General features: G+C 56.2%; 1 protein-coding gene and 1 pseudogene across 2 annotated transcripts in view; both read left to right on the forward strand.

Annotated features, from left to right (window-relative positions):
• LOC102815547 overlaps positions 1–8,175 on the forward strand; it is a 25,521-nt pseudogene extending 17,346 nt beyond the window's left edge. The window contains exons 6-8 of the transcript XR_438703.1: positions 1,872–2,036; positions 5,632–5,949; positions 7,595–8,175. The product of XR_438703.1 is annotated as an uncharacterized LOC102815547 (transcript). The remainder of the gene's footprint in view (positions 1–1,871; positions 2,037–5,631; positions 5,950–7,594) is intronic.
• A 6,769-nt stretch (positions 8,176–14,944) lies between these two features.
• Positions 14,945–17,331, forward strand: POLD4 (polymerase (DNA-directed), delta 4, accessory subunit). The gene is given in 6 exon segments (XM_006861062.1): positions 14,945–15,037; positions 15,996–16,068; positions 16,071–16,282; positions 16,425–16,503; positions 16,638–16,749; positions 17,307–17,331. Coding segments are annotated over 6 exon segments (594 nt in total).
• The last annotated feature ends 4,323 nt before the right edge of the window (positions 17,332–21,654 follow it).

Below are 21,654 nucleotides of genomic sequence, written 5' to 3' on the forward strand. Positions count from 1 at the left end.
CCGGGCGGGAGTGGGCCGGGGGCGGGGCCGGGGGCGCCGGGGCCACACAAGGGGAAGGCACTGCTGTCGGGGGAGGGGGCCCGGAGTAAGAGGTCACTCTGGAGGAAGAAGCTCGCTGCAGTTCTCGGCCGAGCCCCCCGGGCGATCAGAGCCTCCCCAGTTCGACTCCCCTCATCTTCCTTCCCGGCAACACAACACTGAGTCCCTGTAGCCCTCTCAGCCGACCCCTAATCCCAGGGGTCCCGCCCTGTCTCCTCAGGGGCCCCCTTGCCTGGACCTCCTCCAAGTGTAGGAAGGGGTTATCAGGAGAAGAAGGGGTAGGTTGAATCTGGGGCGGGGGAGGGGAGACTGGACACACTGCTCTGTCCTGGTCACTGACTCAGACCCAGGCAGATGCCATCTCCAGGTTTTCACTGCCCTGACCTCTAAGCAAACAAGACAGAGGGATGTAGTCATGGGTACCTGACAGGCCAGCCTGCTCCCAGCTACACAGCTAACGAAGCGCTGGTCAGGGGGCAGCCCACACGGGCATGATGACCCCTCTTCTCTCCACATTAGCAGTCCTGCATGCCTGTGTGGCCCCATGTCTGCACACACAACCCCCTACATCCCTCAGCTTCTTGACGACCACACTTCACATTCCTCCCCTGAGTCCCACCTGCCTCTTCCCACCTGGCTCAGGCCTGGTCCCTCTGAGCCCCTCCCACAGCCTCCTTCTTATACAGCAGGGGTGGGGGGCAATACACACACTTTCACTGCTCCTCTGGCACTTCCCCTGCCGCTGGCTTCCCGGTGCTTACCCCGGCACACCCAAGGTTCCTCTGGGTCCAATCGGGTGCCCTCTCATTCAAACCATAGTACAATCCTGCCTTAGCTACTGACTTCCCAGGGCAGGGACCTGGCCCCCTAATGCTTCTTCCCCTGGGCCTCAAGTTTCTGCTGTCGTTTAGTCTGGAAGAGCAGGGGAGGAGAGACGCTGCAGAGATGGAGTCCCACGTGTCTCGGCTGGAAGGAAATCCGGCATAGTGCAGGCTGGATAGATAGCAAGTCCACCATCCTGGGGGCTGGTGATCCCAGCTGTCTCCTGCCTCTAGGCCCGTACCTCCCCACTGGCATCCTTAGCCACTTCTTAGGTGCTGGGGGAGCAAGGGGAGGGCTGCCAGCCCAGGAGCAAGAAAGATGGATGTTTTATGGGCTTTTCCCCCTCTGCCTCTCTTGGGCCTTCCCTAGGAAGGCAGGATGCCTGGGTCTCACACTACCAGACCCACTCCACCCACACTTCCCCTCAGCTGACCCCTCCTAGGCCCCATCTTTAGCCTAGTCTGCAGCCGCTACCCCCACACCTCTGGAACTCTCTGGTGCTTCCCTGGTTTAGCCATCAATCCTAACTACCCTACCTCCCAGGACCACCCTAGCACGCCTGGCCACTGAGGCTGTGGGATTGGGGGTGGAGAGGACAGGACGCAAGGGAACACAGGCTAGGTCATGAGGATGGATGTCCCTGCCTGGGCAGCAGGGTTGTGGGCCAAATGTATGTGTTCCTGAGTGGGCCTCGGTTCCCAGGGCCCAGGGATCTGGATGGAATTAGGGGCTGGCCAGGCGGGGGCCAGGATGGGGGTGGGGGGTGCAGCAGGAAACGTGAGCTGCACTCATTAGCTCCTCACGTGCTCAGTGGATTTATAAACACAGGGAGAAGACGGATGTAAACAATCAGTGGGCAGCAGCCAGAGTAGATGTCGGGGCGGGTGGGCTGGGGGCCAGCGCTGAGGAAGGGGGCTGAATCAGGACCCCCAGCTGCCCAGCACCAAGAGGCCCACCTGTGCATATACAGCCTCCCAGGCTAGGTCCACAAACTCCATGCTCCACCCCAGGTGTCCGCTGCCCCAGGCTGCCGTATGCCCACTCCAGCTAGAGGGACAGGAATTGAGACACCCCTGGTCCGAAGTGGGAACTGTTGAGGTGGAAGAGCGTCCACCCTTGACCTGCTTTTGCTGTCCTGCGTCTTTCCCCTCTGGCTCCCTGGTGCTCCCAGTCCGGTTAGTGGGCTCTCTGTGCGCGCCCCCACCCCACCCCCACAGCCCTCAGTGACACAGTTACTCAGAACTGAAATATTCCTGGAAACACCGGCCTTGTCTGGTTAATTTCATGAGCCGTTTTTTCTGCCCAGATGACTTCGCTCTTGTTTATCCAAAGGCCTCTCCCACCACTGTCCCCTTGTAGGGAGCTGGTCCCCCAGGGTGTCTCCCAGGACCCAGAAGGGGAGGGGGCAAGCAGGACCAGAGCAGCTTCTTGACTCCCCTCCTGTGTGGGAGGGACAAAGCTGCCCCAAGGTAGGGTGGGGACATCGGCCAGTCTGCTTCCCCTTAATGTCCAGTTAGGCCAAACTCCATCCTGAGAGCTACCTCAAGGCTCAGGGCTGTTGCCCTCCCTTTCCCACCCCCAAGCAGGTCTCCCCCTTCCATATGGTACCCACAGGACCCCTGTGGAGCTGGGTTGAGAGGGCCAAGGCTTTTTACAGAGGAAAAGGATCTAGAGGTGGTCTTGGGAAGTCAAGAACAGGGAAGAGGAAGGAAGTCATTCAGGCAAGAGCTAGGGGCAGGAAAGAAAGATTAGAGGAACACTTAGAGGGAAAGAGGAACAGGGCAGTTATGTGCCTTACCCTGGTCTTTCTCCTTCACACACACACACACCTCAAACCAAGAGCTCTTCCCCCAAAAGCAATGTTGCCGCCCGTAACTGGGCCCCCTACTGCCACACCCCATCAGTAAAGTTAATTAGCCAAGCATCTGAAAGAGTCAGTGTGGACCAGCAGTCGGCGGCGGCAAAAGCCCGCGCCTGATCCCTATGCTATGTTTATAAGGGACATTTTTACACAATGAGTCCTAAACCTTTCCTAGTTTGTGGTCATCTCTAAAGCCCTAACCCAACACTATGACTAACGAACTCTAAATCTAACGAGTCTTCTTCTTGTTAAATGCCATTGAGTCGATTCTACCCGACCCATAGGGGCCCTGTATAGGGTTTCCAAGGAACCACCGACCTTTGCAGTCTGACGCATTCGCCCACAGTGCCACATCAGGACTGCTAAGCCTTTCTTAACTCCAAGCCCTGTCCTAACTCAGTTGCTGTTGTGTGCCATCAAGTGGACTGTGACTCCCAGTAGAACTGGCCCAATGGTCTAGGATTTCCGAGGCTGAATCTTTACAGGAAGGAGTCCTGGTGATGCAATCATTACAGTGTTCAACTGCTAACCAAAATGTTGACAGTTCAAATCCACCAACTGCTTCTTAGGAGAAAGATGTGGCAGTCTGCTTGCTTCAACCTTTAAAGCCTTGGAAATCCTATTTGCAGTTCTCTTCTGCCCTAAGGGATCACTAGGGGGCAGGACTTGCTGCTTGGCAATACGTTTTGAATCTTGTCTCCCATGGACAGCTGGGTGAGTCAGAAGCGCCAACCTTTCAGTTAACAGTCAAGTGCTTAACCATTGTACCATCACAGCTCCTTGTCCTAACTCTGATGTTAGTGCCATTGAGTTGGTTTTGACTCATAGCGATTCTGTATAGGATTTCCAAAGAGCAGCTGGTGGGTTTGAACCACTGTCCTTGAGGTTAGCAGTCCACTGTTTATCCTACAGCGCCACACCAGGACTCCTGTCCTAAATTCTGCTGCTGGTGGTGGTGGTGTGCTGTGGAGTCAATTCTGACTCTTAGTGACCCTGTATATGGTTTCTGAGGCTGTAAATCTTTATGGGAGAAGAAAGCCTCATCGTTCTATGGAATGGCTGGTAGTTTCGAACTGCTGACCTTGAGGTTAGCAGCCAGACTCGTAACCACTACGCTACCAGAGCTCCTTGTCCTAATTCTAGTAGTAGTAAAATTGTAAAGCTATCCATTTATTTTCAATTATCAAAGCAATGTGTCATTGTAGAAGTAACTTGAAAGTCTGAGGGGGTCTTCCAAAATTGTATGGAAAAATTCCATTATCTTTTCATTGCAGAAGCCCCCTTGTACAAAATATAAACTAGAGGAAAGTAACCACCCATAACTTCCCACCTATCCTGGCTGAAAACCCCAACTAGCCCTTGTAATGACAAGCCAAGCCCAAAACTTAGCCCCAGCTAACCCTCTGCCTGCCCAAACCTAACCACATCCCCTGTTAGACCCAAACCTCAACCGAACTCAATCCGCCAAATCCCAAGTCTAAACCAGCCTGACACTTTAAACCAGGACTTCAGGGCAGTTCATCCCAGTTCAACCTCCCCCCACCTTCAGGCATGAGAATTACCGATCTTGGTAAAATGTAGATTCTGATTGAGTATAGCTGGGGAAGAAAGGTAAATTTTCAGCAGGGAATTGAACCAGAATGAACGGTGCAAAGCCCTGGTTTCAAAGTAACCTAGTCCTTGAAACGAACTTGTTGTTAAAGTGCTGTGCTATGGGTCAAGACGTTCCATCTCATAGCAACCCTGTATAGGCTTTCTGAGGAGCGGCTGGTGAGTTTGAAACACACCGAACTTGTAGTTCAAAACGACCTTGGGGTCCAGTGCTTATCCTATAGTGCCACACCAGGACCTAACCTAGACAATACCAATTTTATCCCTACCAGGGTAGTGTCCAGGTGTGGCACTGTGGGCTAATGCGGCAGACTACAAAGTTCTTTGAACTAAAAGGTTGGTGGTTCAAGCTCACCAGCTGCTCCTTGGAAACCCTATACAGGGTCTCTATGGGTCAGAATTGACTCAGTGGCACTTAACAACAGGGTAGCATAGTGGATTACAAGCAGTGCTGCTAACTGCAAGGTTAGCAGTTCGAGTCTACCAGTTGCTCTGGGAGAGAATGCTGAGGCTTTCTGCTACCGTAAAGATTTACAGCCTCAGGAAACCCTATTCTACAGCACACCACCACCACCACCACCACCGTACCCTGCCTGCCTTTACCTTTACCTAGTGTTCACTGAGTCCGTGGACCTCACCTAAACTCTGGAAGAGCATGTTTCCCAGCTGTCTACTTTCCGAGCCTCTGACCCCCTGCATCCTGGTCGCCCACACTCTTTAGCTCTATGGGATCATGAAATGCACCCCACCCCTCCATTTCTCAGCTGCCACTGCAGGCTGATGGAAAGGTCCATGAAGTGTCGTAGATAGGAACACGGCAAACTCCCCACTGCAGCCAGGCCACGTGAACAGGAATGTCATTTGTCCTAACAGACCCTACACTTTGCCTGCCCAGGAATCCCATTCTAGAGGACACACACCACTGACTCCAGAAGCCAGCCTGGGGTCTCCCTAAGCCTGCCGTCCCATGGTTCTCTTCTCAGCCCTCAGGCCTCCCCTCCCAGCTCTGAGAGGCAATGTTTCCTTTCTCTGCTCCCCCATGCTGGACTGGGAGAGGCTGCCCAGGTACACACAGAGCCCAAGAGGGGCCCCAGCCCGCCTCATATACACACACGCATGTTGCCACCCATGCAGTGAAAGACACGCCAAAGACTGCCACACAAACATACTCTCAAATATCGGCACGCGTGCGCGCTCACACATGCACACACACACGCACGCACACACATGCACGTGTGCGCGCCAAGCCCCATCCTCAAACTCATACATGCCTCCACACACATATTTTCTTGGGCCAGGAACACTTCCCCTCCTCCATCCCCTTAGCCTTCCATCTGGAGTCCTCCCTCCCTCTCCCCCAGTCCAAGGTGGGGACAGACACCTGAGGGGCTGCCAGCTGCTTCCCTGCTTGGCCAGGCCCACCTCACGCTGCTGTCCTGCTGTCTACAGGGGACTCGTGGGGGCTGCTAGCTTGTCTATGCACTGTGCTCTGGCACCTCCCCACAGTGCCAGCCCTCAACCGCACAGGGGACCCAGGGCCTGGCCCCTCGATCCAGAAAACCTATGACCTCACCCGCTACCTGGAGCACCAACTCCGCAGCTTGGCTGGGACCTACGTGAGTATCAGGGTGCCTCAGGAGTCTGGGAGCTGGGCAAAGAGAGGAGAGGAGTGGTGGGGGATAGAAGAGGTGATGGGGGGAACCTGGTGAGTGATGGGGTGCTGAGGAGGGGCCCTCTGGCTCCAAGCAGTCTCACTGTCTGGCCTATCTCCTGCCCTACCCTCTTGGTGCCCCCCCTCCTCCCTATCCCTGGCCCCAGGACTAGGCATGTGGGCAGGCCTTGCACCCGCCTTGGCCCACTGCCCCACTGGCTGTTGGCCCGGCCACCCGCCTCCCCCTGGGGGCTGGGGAAGTCTCCTGTTTACACCGTGTTGTGGTGTCTCTCCAACGGGCGGGGCTGGGGCTGGGTGGGGATGGAGGGGCCCCACCTCCATGCCTGTGTTTCAGCTCGCCCCTGCCCCCAGTCTTGGGGCCCTGCAGCTCAGGACCCCTGGCTGGTGGTGACAGGGCCTCAGGGTGGGAATGGAAGCTTGGGGACGGTCCAGAGGTGTTTAGAGGGCCCAGGAGGGAAGCAAGAGGTCAGAGGAGCCGAGGACCATGGGGAGCTGGCCCCTCTTCCCGAGTTCCTCTTCCAATCCCAGACCCTACTCTGGAGCCAGGGAAGGAAGGGGAGGAAGGGGGGGGGGGCGGCTGGCTCCAGCCCCAGGATACACCGAGGAAATTAGTTTGTCTCTGTGCCTGTCAGTGTGTGAACCTCCCCCTGGGCCCTGGCCTATCCCAGGCCTCGCCCCTCTTTCCTTTCCTCACCGCTGACAGGGGCCTCGGCCCTTTCCCTGGGCCCCAGGCCTCTCCCCAGGACTGGCAAAGGCTTTGCCCTCCTCTCTAGATGCCTTCCAGACCCTTCCTCCTGCCCCCCCTTTTGAGACTGCCTCAGTTTCTTCCCTGGTCCTGTCAGCTGGGTGCTTCCTTGGGGGTGTCAGTGAACACCCATCTATCCCCCATTCCTGCGGCCCGGTGAGACCAGGGATATCCAAAGTGAGGCCGCTCCATGTCTCCTGGCCAGAAAACCTTAGCTTGCTTGCTTTTTCTGCCCCTCTAGTTCCCGACCCTGTCTCTCTCCTGCCCTCCCCTGCCAAATTTCTCCCAGGAGTGGTCTACACCCTCTGCCTTCACTTCCTCTCCACCCACTCACTCCTTAACCCCCTGCGGTCTGGCCTCTAGTCACTGAAGGAGCTCTCTCTGAGGCCCCTGGCCACTGGCACCACCTTCTCGCCACCCAGCCGGCTGGGCTCTTCTCACTGTCGCTCTTCCTGCTCTGTTTTGCAGCCACACTGTCCAGCCCTGCCGCCTCCTGGGCTCCTGTCCTCTGGCCTCTGCTCTCCTGGCCACCTCTACCTCCACAGCCTCGCCTCCTGGTGCCTTCAGCGAGGGCGCTTCTTCCTCTCTGCCCTGCCCTGTGGGGGGCCGCACACCCAGCAATCAGCACAGCCTGACTGGGCGCCCACTCCGGGCTTTCTCTTTCTGCACCTCTCCGTAGAACTTCAACTGTCACCTCCCTGCCATGACATCCTGGTCGGAGAGACTTAGGGAGGCCTGAACAGAGAAGCATAGCGTGGACTGGGGGGCGAGTAGCAGGGCAGATGCAAGTAGACCCTTTGGGGATCGCCCTGCGCCCTCCCCATCAGCCCTCTCCTTTCTGCAGCTGAACTACCTGGGCCCCCCTTTCAATGAGCCTGACTTCAACCCGCCTCGGCTGGGGGCTGAGGCTCTGCCCAGAGCCACTGTCAACTTTGACGTGTGGCGGAGCCTCAATGACAAGCTGCGGCTGACTCAGAACTACGAGGCCTACAGCCACCTTCTGTGCTACCTGCGTGGCCTTGACCGCCAGGCCGCCACGGCCGAGCTGCGTCACAGCCTAGCCCACTTCTGCACCAGCCTCCAAGGCCTGCTGGGCAGCATTGCTGGTGTCATGGCAGCTCTGGGCTACCCACTGCCCCAACCCCTGCCCGGCACAGAGCCCACCTGGGCCCCTGGCCCTGCCCACAGTGACTTCCTCCAGAAGATGGACGACTTCTGGCTGCTGAAGGAGCTGCAGACCTGGCTATGGCGCTCAGCCAAGGACTTCAACTGGCTCAAGAAGAAGATGCAGCCTCCCGCAGCTGCGCTCACCCTGCACCTGGAGGCCCCTGCCTTGAGTTCTTCCTGACCACCCTCCCCTCCCCCACGGACACCCTGCTCCCTTTGGAAGGGAGACACCTGAAAGCCACTAACAACTGTTGAGCCTCTGGCCCATCCTATCCCTGCCCGCCTGCCCACGTTCTCCAGGTCTGGGGAAGAGGTGCAATAGGCCCCGTCCCGTTGGTTGGCACAAGCCATGCTGATCATGGGAGCCAGGCACGGTTTCAGTGGGCACAAAGGTCTCCCCACTCAGCACCGCCAGCACCCCCCAGCCTCTCCTGTGGGTCCAGGATTTAGGCAGCCACCGCAGTGCCTTTCCGGGGTGAAGTCCTTTGGATGCGTGTTGTTTCCCTACCTACCCCTAGATCATTCTCCAGGTCTGACCAGGAAGTAAATGCTGAGCAAGAAGAGGAGGAATCACAATGGGAGGGAGGTCATACTGAAAGCAGAGGGGGCAGGGGCAGCCCCAAGCCAGGGCTCACCGAGGAGGCAGTCAGTGGCCCAGTGGCAAGGCAGCCACGCTGAGCACCAGGACACCAGCACCTTGCCTTGTGGCGTCTTGCTGGGCATCATGGCACCTCTGCCTGCCCCTTCCCAGGGTATCTGTGGGTTGCCCAGGCTGGGGAGGGCAACCTTGGCCATAGCCACAGGATTTCCTGAAAGTTTACATTGCAGTAGCATTTCGGGGTGTGGGGGGCAGTTCCTCCTGGCTCTGCCCCCAGCCCCACCCACTCATGACTCTAAGTTTGTTGTATTAATATTTATTTATTTGGAGATGTTATTTATTAGATGATATTTATTGCAGAATTTCTATTCTTGTATTAACAAATAAAATGCTTTCCCCAGAACATGTGCACTTGGCCTCCCCGCAACCCACACCCACTCCCATTTGGGAGGGTTCGGAGCCCCAGGGTCTGCTCAGGAGGTGCAATGTTTTTGGGGGTCCCCCTCCCTCCCATCCACACCCCTCAAACAAGTCAGCAGTCCTTCCCAGTATCCTCTGACTGTGGCCTCCTCTCTTCCTTCCTGCCTTTGCTCTGTCTACCTCACCCTTCTGGTCACTTGGTGCTCTCACAGATCTGGCCCCCACTTTGAATGGCTCCCATTCAGCCCTCCCAAATCTGAGCAGAGCTGTCATCTGCCCAAGTAGTCAGTCCCTGGGCACTTGGTCCCTAGTGTCCCCAGGACCTCCACCTGCGGCTGGGCACTGGGTCCTCCGGAGCAGGGCTCCTCACAAGTTCCTCAGCGCCCTTCACCTCCTAGAGAGGCGCCAGACCCCTCGGGGCTCAGCAGGGACCTTAGAGGGAGGGAGGGCGTATGTGGGGGAGAGGCAGCAGGGGAGTGAGCTGGATCGCTTGGGGGGTGACCTAGGCTCAAATCCCAGTTTCATCACCTACTGGTTGAACAGCCTCTGTGAGCTCCAACTTCCCCATCTGCAAAAAGAGGGAAAGTCCCTTAAGGGAGGAAAACAAAGAGGGAGGGTAAGGGGCTTGGCTCAGCTGTAGCCACTTAACCACTGCCATGGAGTGGGTTCTCTCCCAGAGTCACCCTACAGCACAGAGTAGACCTGCCTCATAGGCTTTTCAAGCACACTGCCTCAGCTTCCTCCTGTGGAGCGGCTGGTGGATTCAAACCGCCAACCTTACTGTTAGTCACCCAATGCTGAATCCACTGCACCACCAAGGCTCAGCAACTGTAGAACTTAAACTTACCTGGGACCTATCAGGTGGTCTTGACACTCTAGTTAGGAGTCATGGGGTAAACGAATGAATGGGTTACTTGCCCCCAGGCAGTAAGTTGTTAAGTGCTGTGGACTTGGTTCAGACTCATAGCAACCTTGTATAGGGTTTCCGAGGAGCAGCTGGTGAGCTTGAACTGCCAACCTTGTGGTTCAAATTGACCTTGCAGTCCAGCGCATTAACCTGCAGTGAGCGCCACAGGACTCCAGGTTGTAAGTACACAGGTGTTTTCCTTGGGTCTTCTGGAGACAGTGCCTTAAACCAAGGAAGTGAGAAAAGGTGGTGGTTATCAGGTGACGTCAGTCCTTTGACAGCTGTCTTAAAGGCCTAGTGACAAGCCCATCACTGTGCTAACAGCCATGGGAAAGTCCGAAGAATCTCAGGACCCATCCTGGCTCCCACCCTCAGAAGGCTTGCCATCTACTTGGGACACCACAAGAGCAAAGCACCCCTGAGCCAGATGGCCCGAGAGGAACCAATGTGTGCACACCCCGCCGGGGAAGGGAGACCAGAGCAGAGATGGGACCGGTGGGGCTGGACCAGCTTGTGGTTAGAGCAAGCCAGGCTTTGCTGAATGTCCTGGAGTCACCCAGCCCAAAGGGAGCACAGACATCTACCAGTCAGGGACGGCCCCAGGCTCAGCATCCTGGCAAACAAGATTGAAAAGTGGTCATCTGGACTCTCCACACGTGAGCACAAACATCTGTCATGTGTGCACAAGAGGTCAGGAGGAAAGTGGAGAGACATGCTTACCCCCGACACTCAAGAGGGAATGTCTTGAGGGTAAATTCTGGGTCCTCCTGCATCTCTATGTCACCAGCATCCGGCTCAGACCCCCACAAAGACAGCCCTCAGTAAACCCACCCAATGCTACCACACCAGGCAGAATTTGATCAAGTACAGGAAGAAGCAGACAAAATACTACAGGTGTCAGGGAGGGGTGACCTTTAGTCAGCTGAGTGAAGGCCCTATTGGTCTGTGAGGACCAGTATGGGAGGGAAGGAGGTCTCTAGTCTTCACATTTCCAGGGACTCCCACATGGTGGGTACCCAATAGTCACCTTTCGCAGAAATGTAACAGGTGGGTTTGGCGCTGGTCTTGGAGGGTGGGCAGAATTTTGAGAAGGGTCTGGGTCATGGCGAGCTCGGTCAGACAGTGCCATGAGGCCAGGGGCCAGGAGGTACTTCTCTCTGCACCTCCTCAGCAGTGGGTACAACGCCTGGCACACATTGAAAGACTTGGCTGTTTCCTGATGTAGAGTCATTTAAAGAGTATCAAGGTCCCTGGGTGGCACTGAGACTTTGCGCCCAATTACTACCCTACAGGTTAGTAGTTCAGATTCACCTGGTGACCTAGCAATCTTCTCCATTAACACTGCAGCCGAGAAAACCCCATGGGTCGCTCTGTTCTGAGCCACATGGGTCGCAATGAACAGGAACTGACTCATTAGGAACAGGTCGGTTTGAGTTTGGAAGAGTATCAAGATGAAGTCAAGAGAAGAGCTGATGAACAGTCTCATATGTTCCAGAGGAACTGAGGGAATACTGAGCGAAACCCATTGGCTTTGGCCTTTGAAAAGTTACCGATAACCTTTGAAAGAGCAGTTGTGAGGGGAACACCGACTAGGAGTAACGGATATGGCAGGAAAAGTAAGGTTCAGTGTACTCACTCCTGAGTTTGGGGGAAAGGAAGAGTGTTTTGTTTTGTTTTGAAACAGGGGAGTTTTGAGCATGTCACCTGCCAAGTTCAGGGTGGTGGCTGGGGAATAATGGAGAGGCTTGGGGGTTGGAGTCGGGAAACTCCCAGAGGAGACTACACAGTGTTGCTAGTCAGCGTGGATCCTGACAGTCCCTAGCAGCAGAGGAGGACAGGACAAGTCAGGAGAGGGCATCCTGCAGGCAGGGTGGGAATGGCCAAGAACCAGTGAGGCAGAGTGTAGGCAAGGCTACAGCAGGAATTACGGAGGAGGGCCAGGGTGGCGAGCAGCCGATGATGATGCTTCAGGCGGATGGATGAGTATTTGTTCTTGGACTCTCCCCCAGATAGCTCCCTAATGAGGTCTGGGCATGTGACCCTCCCTTTGGGCTTCCCATGAAGACGCACGCACAGGTCACTGCTGCTCAGAGCTGTCACCAATCATGGCTGTGAGTGAATCTGTAGTTGGTTTTCTATCCAAGCTGCCTCCAGAAAGGGCCGGGGTACTCGCGTACTCTCCTTGGTTAGCTGAGGTTCCTCCGCTTCAGTAAGGCCCACAGTAAGGGACCCAGGTATCCCAAGAACATAGATGACCTGGTACCCTGCAGAGTTGGGGGGAAGGTGCTGTCTCGAGGTGTCTCTGTTCCCAGGAAGGCTCAGGAGGATGGGGTGCGAGGAGGGAGAAAAGGTCCTCTCTATTAGCCTCTCCAGATCATCAGACTGGGGATTAGAGTCGCATTGTCATCAAGGGTGCCAGGAAGCGCATGTGCTCCAGAGGCACAAGACAGGGTCAGTTCATGGAGGGCGGCAGACACTTTGCCAGTGTCCCCTTCTGTAAACACTGGCCCAACACCCAGGACTCAGGGGTCTCCTGGGTATGTGAGGGGACTCACACAACTCACCCACCCCAAATGGGGAAGAGCAGAGCAAGGCCTTTGTCTCCTTGGTCAGAGAGGGCAAGGGCCAGTGACCCAGCCCACTAAGTGCTCTGATGGGTGGTGGCCTCTCAGCTTCCCTTCTTCTCTAGAGCCACAACTGTCCCTGCCTTTGTCCCTTTAGTCCTTGAGGTCCCTGACTCAGCCTGGTTCCCCAATTTCCCAGCAGTAGACAAAGCCCTTGTCAGGGGGGTGAGGGTGATGAGAGGCACTGAGAGCCAGCTTGAGGTCCAGCCCCTTCACTGCTGCAATTGTAGGACCTCAGCCTTGTTAAGGAGCTCTGGTAGCTAGAGGTTATGAATCGGGCTGCTAACCTCAAGGTCGGCAGTTCGAAACTACTAGCCGTTCCACGGGAGAAAGACGAGGCTTTCTGCTCCCGTAAAGATCTGCAGCCTTGGAAACCCTGTACAGGGTCACTATGAGTCGGAACCTACTCCACGGTACTTAATAACAACAACAGCCTTGTTAGGTCCAAGGTCACCTCTAGGTGCCTCCCCAACTTGCCCTTATCTCCAAGACCTGGTTGCTGGGGTGTTGTTAAGTGCCATCGTGTCAGTTCCGACCCACAGCGACTCTATATAGGGTTTCCAAAGAGTAACTGGTGACCTTGCAGTTCAAACTGAACTTGTGGTCAAAGGCTTATCCTAGAAATGGTTAAGGAGGACCTTCCTTCCAGCTGGACAAAGTCTGACACCTGGTGGCCAAGGTGAGGAATGGCCAGAAGAGTTTCCTTTTCAAATCCTGGCCTTCTCCAGGGCAGGAGGGCCAGGACAAACCAGTGAGCACTGGATGAGACGCGGAGGGTGGTGGACAAACACAAGGTACATCTGGTGGCAGCAGAGCCCAGAGAGACCTGGGCAGCCTCCATCAGGGCCCTCCAGTAAGTAAGCCCTGTGGAGGTCAGGGAGCACCAAGAGGGACCAGGAGTGCTGCGCAGCACGCTGGCCCACAGGGTGAGGACTAGGGCCCAGGGCATGGGAGTGTGTTGGGAGCCAGGGTATCAGTCTGGCTGCCCAGAATCCCCTGAGCTGGAGGCTTGATTTCCAGCTCAGGGTGGGTGGTAGGGCCTGAGGGCCTGAACAGGGGGGCACAGAGGGAGAGGGAAGGAGAACAGGATACGCCCCACAGCCTCTGGGCCCCAGGCAGCTGCTTCCCTCCCTCACCTGCCCGCACCTTCCAGCTCTACCTGGCGCTCCCCACAAGCCCTATCCTGAGCTGGGGGTGGGGAAGGGGCTTGAAGGGCGCAGGCGCAGTGCTGAGCACACCCCCCACTCTGTCCTGCCACATTGTCTAAACTAAGCCAGGTCTAATCCCCTTCTCCGGGAGCAGTCAGTCCTGGGCTCAGCCCTCAGGAAGGCTCTGGGCCCCTTCCGGTTCTAGCTCTTTCCTCTATTGGGTGCCCCAGGAGCGGCCATCCCTGCCAGTCCCACCAACAGCATCTGGCAGTCAGGGTGACCCTGGGTCTCTGGCCATTCCTCCAAAGAGAAAGAACTTAGTCCTTAGCTCAGTTTCATGTGGCCCTCCTGTTTGAAGAGATCTGAGGCTATGATGGGTCCCTAGACAAGGAGTGCTGGGGACAGGCCCAAGAGGCTGCCTGGTAGGGTCAAGGGTTCTGACAAGTGGTAGGAGGAAGATGGAGGGGGGGTGAGGAAGGTGACATGGGAGATCTAGTCTAGTTGCAGTACACCTTGAGGTACATGGCTGGCTCTGGGGGTGCCTTCCCTCAGGTTCCCTCCCATCTGTCTGAGAAGAGCAGCAGCTACTCACTCTGATTCGCCTTCTTGGGGGGGGGGGGTAGCGGAAGCCCAAGGGGGACATCTGCCGGTGGGGTGGGAGAGGCCAGCAGGGCCTGAGCCAGGCAGAGGACAGCCCAGACAGTGCCCAGGGAGCGGAGGGCCCAGCGGCACACCCCATTTCACGCTCCCTGGGCGGTGGCAGGGCCCCACGGCTATCAGCTTTCAGGGGGTGGAGGGATCAGGAATGAGGAGGGGTCTGCCCCACCCATGGCTCCCTACTCCCTCAGGGCTTTGTGGACTCAGGAGGTGGGTGGTGGCAGCTGGGACCCTGGGTGCTGGGCACCTCTGGGTGCAGACAAGATGGTCCTTGTTGAGGCCCCAAGAAGGGATGGGCCAGTCCCCCAGAGCCTGGCCGTGTCCCTCAGCAGAGCGCGCAGTGCCAAATGAGCTCAGTACCTGAGCCCCCTGTCTCCCTGGAGGTGGGCCCCACTTAGTCCACAAGACAGATGGGGGATTAGACAGCCCAGCCCAGACAGCAAAGCAGAGAAGAGACTCGAGCTCAGGCCCCCTTAGGGATGCTGCTGAGCATCCAGGCAGGAGGAGGCCCCACCCCTTCTGGTGCTTTCTCCAGAGTCTTCGCCTCTCCTGCTCCCCCAAAGACCACTGGCCACATGCCTCCGGCTCAGCTTGATTCCTAGCACAGCATACACAGGTACCCAGAGCCCAGGAAGCTCACCCTCCAGCCTTGCACCCTACGGAGGAAGGGCCCATGGGGTCCCTGAGGGTGACTAGAGTTGTGCTGGCCCCCTGTGCATTCCAGGACTCCTACTGGCCAGCATTTGCGCCTATTGCCAGGAAGCTGGTGAGGGGGAGGCGGGCATAGGGGTGAGTCAGTGATGACAGGAGACCGAGGGACAAAGGTCATGGGTGGAGAATTGGGAGACACTGTTTACAGCAGCCGCTAGCCCAGCCCCGAGAGTCCCCATCTCTAGCCCTCCTTCCCCTCTTTTGTCTGTTAGGAATTCCAGCCTGCCTGCCTGGCCTGGGAGCTCGTGGAGAGTCCGGAGGCCCACAGAGCCTGTGGCTCTCAGCAGTGATCATAAAGTGAGCACACTTCCTCCTTTCCCAGATCTTTACATGGATTTCACTGATGCACGCACGGGACAGTGCTTGTAAGGGACTTGGCATGTTGTCAGTGCTGTGTGTCAGGACTGTTGTATTTCCTGCTCATTCCCTCATAGGACCGTGAGAGAGACGGCAGCTTTCACTGATGAAGACCAGGCCAGTTATGAGGGGGCGAGTGGCCCAGCTCTGGCTCCCGCACAATATCGATAGCATCGTTCTGTCTAGTTGCCCCTGAGAGTGGGCAGCAGTCTCTGGGTGCAGATTGTGAGAAAAGAGGGCTCAGCACCCCTAGGCTTTCCCAGCCAGACCTCCTGGGCCCTGGGGGCAGGGTGGGAGCAGGGGAAGGGGATGGACCTCCAGACCTGCCCCCACAACGGCCGGGGCCAAGAGACTGGTGGAAGGCTTCAGCAGGCCCCTGGGGAGTTACACAACGGCCACGGGGATTACTGAGGCTGAAAAGCGCATTTGCCTAGGAATGGCAAACGGGAAGTGAGAGGCCGCGGGTCAGGCTCCGCCAGTCCCTGGAGACCCCGCAACTGCCCAAGGGGGGCTGGCGGAGGTGGGGAAGGCGGGGGTCCTGACAGGTCCCCGGGCCTGTACTGCCCGCCATTGGCTGGGACCGGGGCTCCGCCCCACAGAGGCAGTCTGCCATTGGCTGGGGCCCTTCCTGTTTGCATGCCTGTGGGGGTGGGCAGGGGCGTCATCCCTGGAACCTGCCGGACTTCCTCCCTCCGCTGGTCTGGGTCACCGTGTCTGCCCGTCGCTGGCCCCTGCTCCCTCTCCGCAGCTGTCTCTCTCGCCGCTGGCCTGTCTCGCCCCTTCCCCGCAGTCGCCTCCTTCTCCGCCTGCCTGGGTGGCCGCCATGGGCCGGAAGCGGCTCATCACTGACTCCTACCCTGTAGTGAAGAGGCGGGAGGGGCCCACCGGGCACTGCAAGGGGGAGCTGGTAGCTGAGCCAGGTCTCTGAGACCTGGAGGAGGGGGCAGAGGGGATGGGTGGAATGTCCTCCGCTCCCCACCCCAGGGTCTGATTACAGAATGGCGGGGGCAACGGGGTGATGAGGGCTGGGGGCAGTGGATGGCTAGGCCTGAGGGCAGCTTCGCATTGTAGAGGAAGCGCTCCAGTCCCCCAGCAGCGATGTGGCCAAGGAGCTGGCGTTGCTAAGGCAGTTCGACCTGGCCTGGCAGTACGGGCCCTGCACAGGTGAGCATTCCGAAGTTGGCCTACCTGCCTGCCTGCCTCCCAGGGGCACTGTCGCCTGGGGATACACCCGGACACTTACTTTCCAGACGGGACTCTCTCCCCGCCCCCTGAGGCCCTTGTCTTCCTACTGACAGGCATCACCAGGCTGCAGCGCTGGCTTCGGGCAGAACTGATGGGTTTGGACCCTCCCCCAGAGGTGCATCAGGTGCTACAGACCCACCCCGGAGACCCCCGCTTTCAATGCAGGTCAGACACAAGTGGGGGAGGGTTGTCCAAGGGAGCCAGGACCTTCTCCAGGCCCACGGCCCTGCTGACCTGGAGAGGGCTCCCGGCCTTACAGAAGCGGGTGCTGGTCTATGGTGGGACCCTCTCCCCTGGCTTCCAGTCCTTGCTGGGCAGGCAGGAAGACTGACTCTCCGAGGTCCCTGCTCAGGAGGACCTAAACCCAGTGCCATGGAGTCCAGTCCAACCCAGGGTCCCTGCCCCTAGGGCTTCTGAGGCTGCCATCCCCAGTCAGCATACTGCCATGGCTTTCTCCTGGTTCCTCGGAACCAATGACCTTTAGGGTTTTCAGGCAAATGCTTAACCCACTGTACCACTAGTGACCCTAGGCCTAAAGGTTGCCTTAAAAACTCTTCTGTATTTGAACTGATATTGGGGGAAAGGGTACACCTAGGCCTCAAAAGGTCTATTTTATGACCAAGGATTTAGCCAAGGGCTCTAGCCAATGGCCAAAGATTGTATCACCAAGGGACTCAGTGACTTGATCTCTGCTAAGTCCCCCTGCCTCTACACTTTTGCAGCCTCTGGCATTTCTATCCTCTTTGAGCTCCACCCAGGACCCCCTGCCCTCTGCAAGCCTGTAGCCATCAAGAAGTTCAATCTCTGCTGTGGAGGATCACATGGAAGGGAAGAGTCCCAGGGAAGGCAACAGACTGAATCTGGAGGTCACCTTGGCCCAGTGGGCTCCAGGAGCTCCTCTCAGCACCCGCCTGCTCATAGGAAGCCAGGTCCTCCCCTTGCTGGAGAGTGGTCTGAGGACAAGAACCTGGCCATGATCCCCCAGAGCTTGTCCCATGTCTCCCTAACACTGGAGCTCCTGGTGAGGGGGTGGAAAATTAGGCACCGTCTTGGCAAGACCCAGACTTGGGCAGCTGGGGCTAAGATGCACTTCCCCCTGAGGTTGGCATCTGAGGGCTGAGACTGGTTGAGCTCACAGAGCAAGAGGCTCACTATTGCTGATGAATAAAGAACCTGGAATCCTGATCTCCAGTCCCTCGTGTGACCTTGCTTTGGCTGACAGCTGCCAACAAGCGGGGAGGTGGGAGCGAGCCAGCACCAGGCCTCTGTTTCTGCAAGTCTTGGGTGCACTGCTCTGTGCAGCAAGCCCTAAGCCTGAGAGGAAGGGAGACAGACGGTCTTAGGAGACAAGATCCCCAGCAAAGGGCACAGTGGCCTCTGGCGCCCTCTGGTGGTACACATGTTGTCGTTAGGGGCCATGGAGTCGGTACCAACTCATAGCGACCTTATGCACAGCAGAATAAAACACTGCCTGATCCTGGGCCAACCTCAGTATCATTACCACGCTTGAGCCCACTGATGCTGCCACTCTGTCAATCCATCTCGCTGGGGGTCTTCCTCTTTTTCTCTGACCCTCTACCCTACCAAACATGATACCTTTCTCCAGCGACTGGTCCCTCCTGACAACATAGCTTTTGAGTTATGATGGTACACATGAAACTCCTTTTTCAGTCATTTCAAAGCAGCAAATTCCAAGCCCACAGATTTCAGACTCACAGAGACCCTATGAGACAGATTGTTGTTGTTGTTGTTGTTGTTAAGTCCTGGTGTGGCGCTGTGGGTTAATGCACCAGACTGTAAAGCCGTTTGAACTGCAAAGTCGGCAGTTCAAGCTCACCAGCTGCTGTGGTCACTGTGGGTCAGAATTGACTCGATGGCACTTAACAAAGGGTTTCTAAGACTGTAAAGCTGATAGCCTTATCTTTCTCTCTCAGTCACTGGTGGGCTCAAACCACTGACCTTGTGGTTAGCAGCGCAATGCTTAACCCACTGTGCCACCAGGGAACCTTCATGAGCCATCAAGATGAAACCTGGCCTGGGAAACACCAAGTACTAGCCCTGCCTAACATTGCCTACCCCAGAGATGGCGCCTTTCCTAGAAAGGTCCAAAGGGCCTAGGGATCCAAAGTCCAGACAGACCTACAGATTCCCAGCAAGCACCTCCGCTTCCCACAATGGGGGCTAAGCAGGGTTGGAGGAGGGGCTCAACAGAAATGGCTAGAACCAGACACAAAGCTTATGGGGCCCTAGGGCAGGGAGGGCCTAGCAAGGACAATGAGTCAAAAGCCCTCCAACCCGGAGCCGCTAGAGATGAGATGGCTGACTCCTTGGAAACAGGAGTAACAGAAATGTAGCGACCCTTTTAGCCTCTAGTTCACTGAGAGTGACCACATGGGAAAGTCCATTGCCTTTAAAGTCCTTTTCCCACAAACTTTTAGAAATCCCTTGGTATTATCTCTCGTCACTTATAAGCACTTCAAAGGAGATTTTACAGACAAGGAAACTGAAACTCAGAAAGGTGAAATCCAAAATCACCCATCATGAAGTGGCCGGGCAGAGGCCTGGGTCCACAGGCACCCCAAGTCCTTTGATGTAATTTGAGGTGAGGAGGTAGACAAAAACAAAGACATAAATATCAGGTAGTGGTTAGCAGAGGAAAAGTAGAGCTTGGGTCAGAGGGGGCCAGGGGACCATTTTAGAGTAATTGGGAAAGACTCTGGGGTAAGGTGACATTTCAGCAGAGACCTGGAGGGAGGCAGATGGAAGGATGAGCAAATACAAACATTCCCCTACCGCTATCCCTATGCACACCTGGGTTCAGTCACAATACACAGGACACATGGAGCGTGTGTGTGTGTGGGGGAACCGAGTGAATAAGGAGAGAATGGTGGGGTTCATGGCCGGAAAGGTAGCAGGGCTGGTCCCACAGGGTCTTTCAGGCCATGATAAGAAACTTGAATTTTATTCTGATGAGAGGAGAAGGCATTGGAGGGTTTTCAGCCAAAGAATGACACCATCCAGTCTGGAAAACATTACTTTGACTGTGGGTGAACAGATTGTGGAAGTGGGGAAGACAGACCAACAGCCCCACTCTGGATGCTCCCGGGGCCATCTGTTTGAGGTGGGCTGAAGCAGCCTGATTTTCTAGATCGAAGGTGGAACTGATGGACTGGACTTGCTGATCAGTTAACTTTGAGGTTTATGAGACAGAGGAGCCCAGGATGACTTCCCGGGGTTTGGCTTCAGCAACTGGAAGGAGACAGAGTTCCCATTACTAAGATGGGAAAGCTTGTGGGAAGGGTGCGGTGGGGACCCGAGGGTTCCGTCTCAGACATGTTGAGGTGGAAGTGTCTATGACACATCCAGGGGAGATGGGAGTAGGTGTTGGACCTGCGTGTCTGGAATGCTGGGAGAGGTGTGGATTTGAGACATCAGTGTGGGCGTCTTGTGGATGGCATTTAAGGTCACAAGTGGAGGAAATGACCAAGGAGCGAATGCAGATAAAGGGCCCTGGGCTCTCAACTCTTAGAAGTGAGGGGGAGGGGACTGTCCAGCCAACTAGGTGGAAAAGTAGGCAAACCACAAGCGTGGGTCCATGGTCTCCGTTTCTGCTGAGAGGCTGAGTGACAGGAAGCCATGTAGAGGTCATCAGACACACTGCAGTGGAGAGACAGGTGAGGAGATGACGGGAGAGAGAACGGTGGTATTGAGGCCGGGAGCGGGCCAGGTCTCTGGGGGACTTTTCCTGGCAAGAGAGCCAAGAAATGAAGTGGGAACTAGGAGATGGGTAGAGGGGGAATCTTCATTTGACATCATTGTCCAGTAGAGCGATTTTACAGGAGGCATACACAATACAGGGAAGGATCCAGTTGGGAGGCAATTACAGAGTAACTGAGTCCCTCCTCGGGAAGGAACTAGCCCACTGGGAAGGAGGTAGCCCCCACCTCCCCTGAGACAGGAAGGCAGAGCATATGGGAGTAGCTGCAGGTTGGGAGAGGCTTGGTGACTCACCTGTACTGAGTACCTGGGACTGCGGATAGATGCCTGCTGCTGGTTCAGCTCTCAAAAAGGTCTCATTAGGGAAGTTATTACCCACAGTTTAGAGATAAGAAACCAAGGCTGAGAGGTGAAGTGACTTGTCTAATTAATAAATGCCACGGCCCTGAGGGCCAGGTGCTTGTGGTTTTATTGAGGAGATCAGCCCCAAAAGCGAAGGAGAAAGTAAAAGACAAGACAGTACAAATGTTACCTCCAGGAGAGGAGCTCCTGAGGGCTGTAAAGGGCTAACATGCGCTGCAGTTAAGTGAAAGGTGGGGGGTTCAAATTCAGCCAGAGACACCTCAGAAGAAAGGCCTGGTGATCTAGTTCCCATAAGCTCTGTCACTGAAGGACCCGATGGAGCACAGCTTCACTCTGCCATGCAAGGGGATGCCAGGTGCGGGAGTCGACTCCACAGAAACTGGACCTGGAACTTAGATGCAGAGACGACTTTCAGGAAAGAGACAACACTGTGGGCTGAGGGACCTTCCAGCAGATGCCAGGGGCTGAACACAGGGACTGGAGCCATCCCGGCCTCCCTCAGGTGTGCCTGGTCCCAGGTGGCTGTGCTGGCCGGGCTCTTCAGGTGTTCCCCTATAGAGTGAATGCAGACCCCACTGGGCTCTGAACATCTGCAGTAGCTTTTGTGCTAAATGGCTTCCATCAACTTTGCATATATTGTAGACATGTGTCTAGAGTAATTGTTTTAGCACAACAATCAACGAAATTACTATCAAGTAAAACAAGCCTCTGTGGCTGGCTTCTCACAGAAGGAAATGGGAGGTAACTAGGAAGGATGGTGCAGAGTCAGCAGGTAGAGAATGACATTCTAGACATAAGCGAGGAAGAGGGGAATGATGAGTGTGCCCAGGGAACAGGTGTGCAGAGAAGGGGGGGAACAGATGTGTAGAGAGGGAACAGGTGTACAGAGAGGGGAGTCAGTAGTGCAGGCAGGGGACAGGTATGCAGAGAGGGGAAGGGCCAGGTGTGCAGAGAGGCAGGGGTACAGGTGTGCAGGGCTCAGGTGTGCAG

This window comes from Chrysochloris asiatica, unplaced genomic scaffold (assembly GCF_000296735.1).
Source record: "Chrysochloris asiatica unplaced genomic scaffold, ChrAsi1.0 scaffold00040, whole genome shotgun sequence".
In the NCBI taxonomy this organism is placed as follows: domain Eukaryota; kingdom Metazoa; phylum Chordata; class Mammalia; order Afrosoricida; family Chrysochloridae; genus Chrysochloris; species Chrysochloris asiatica.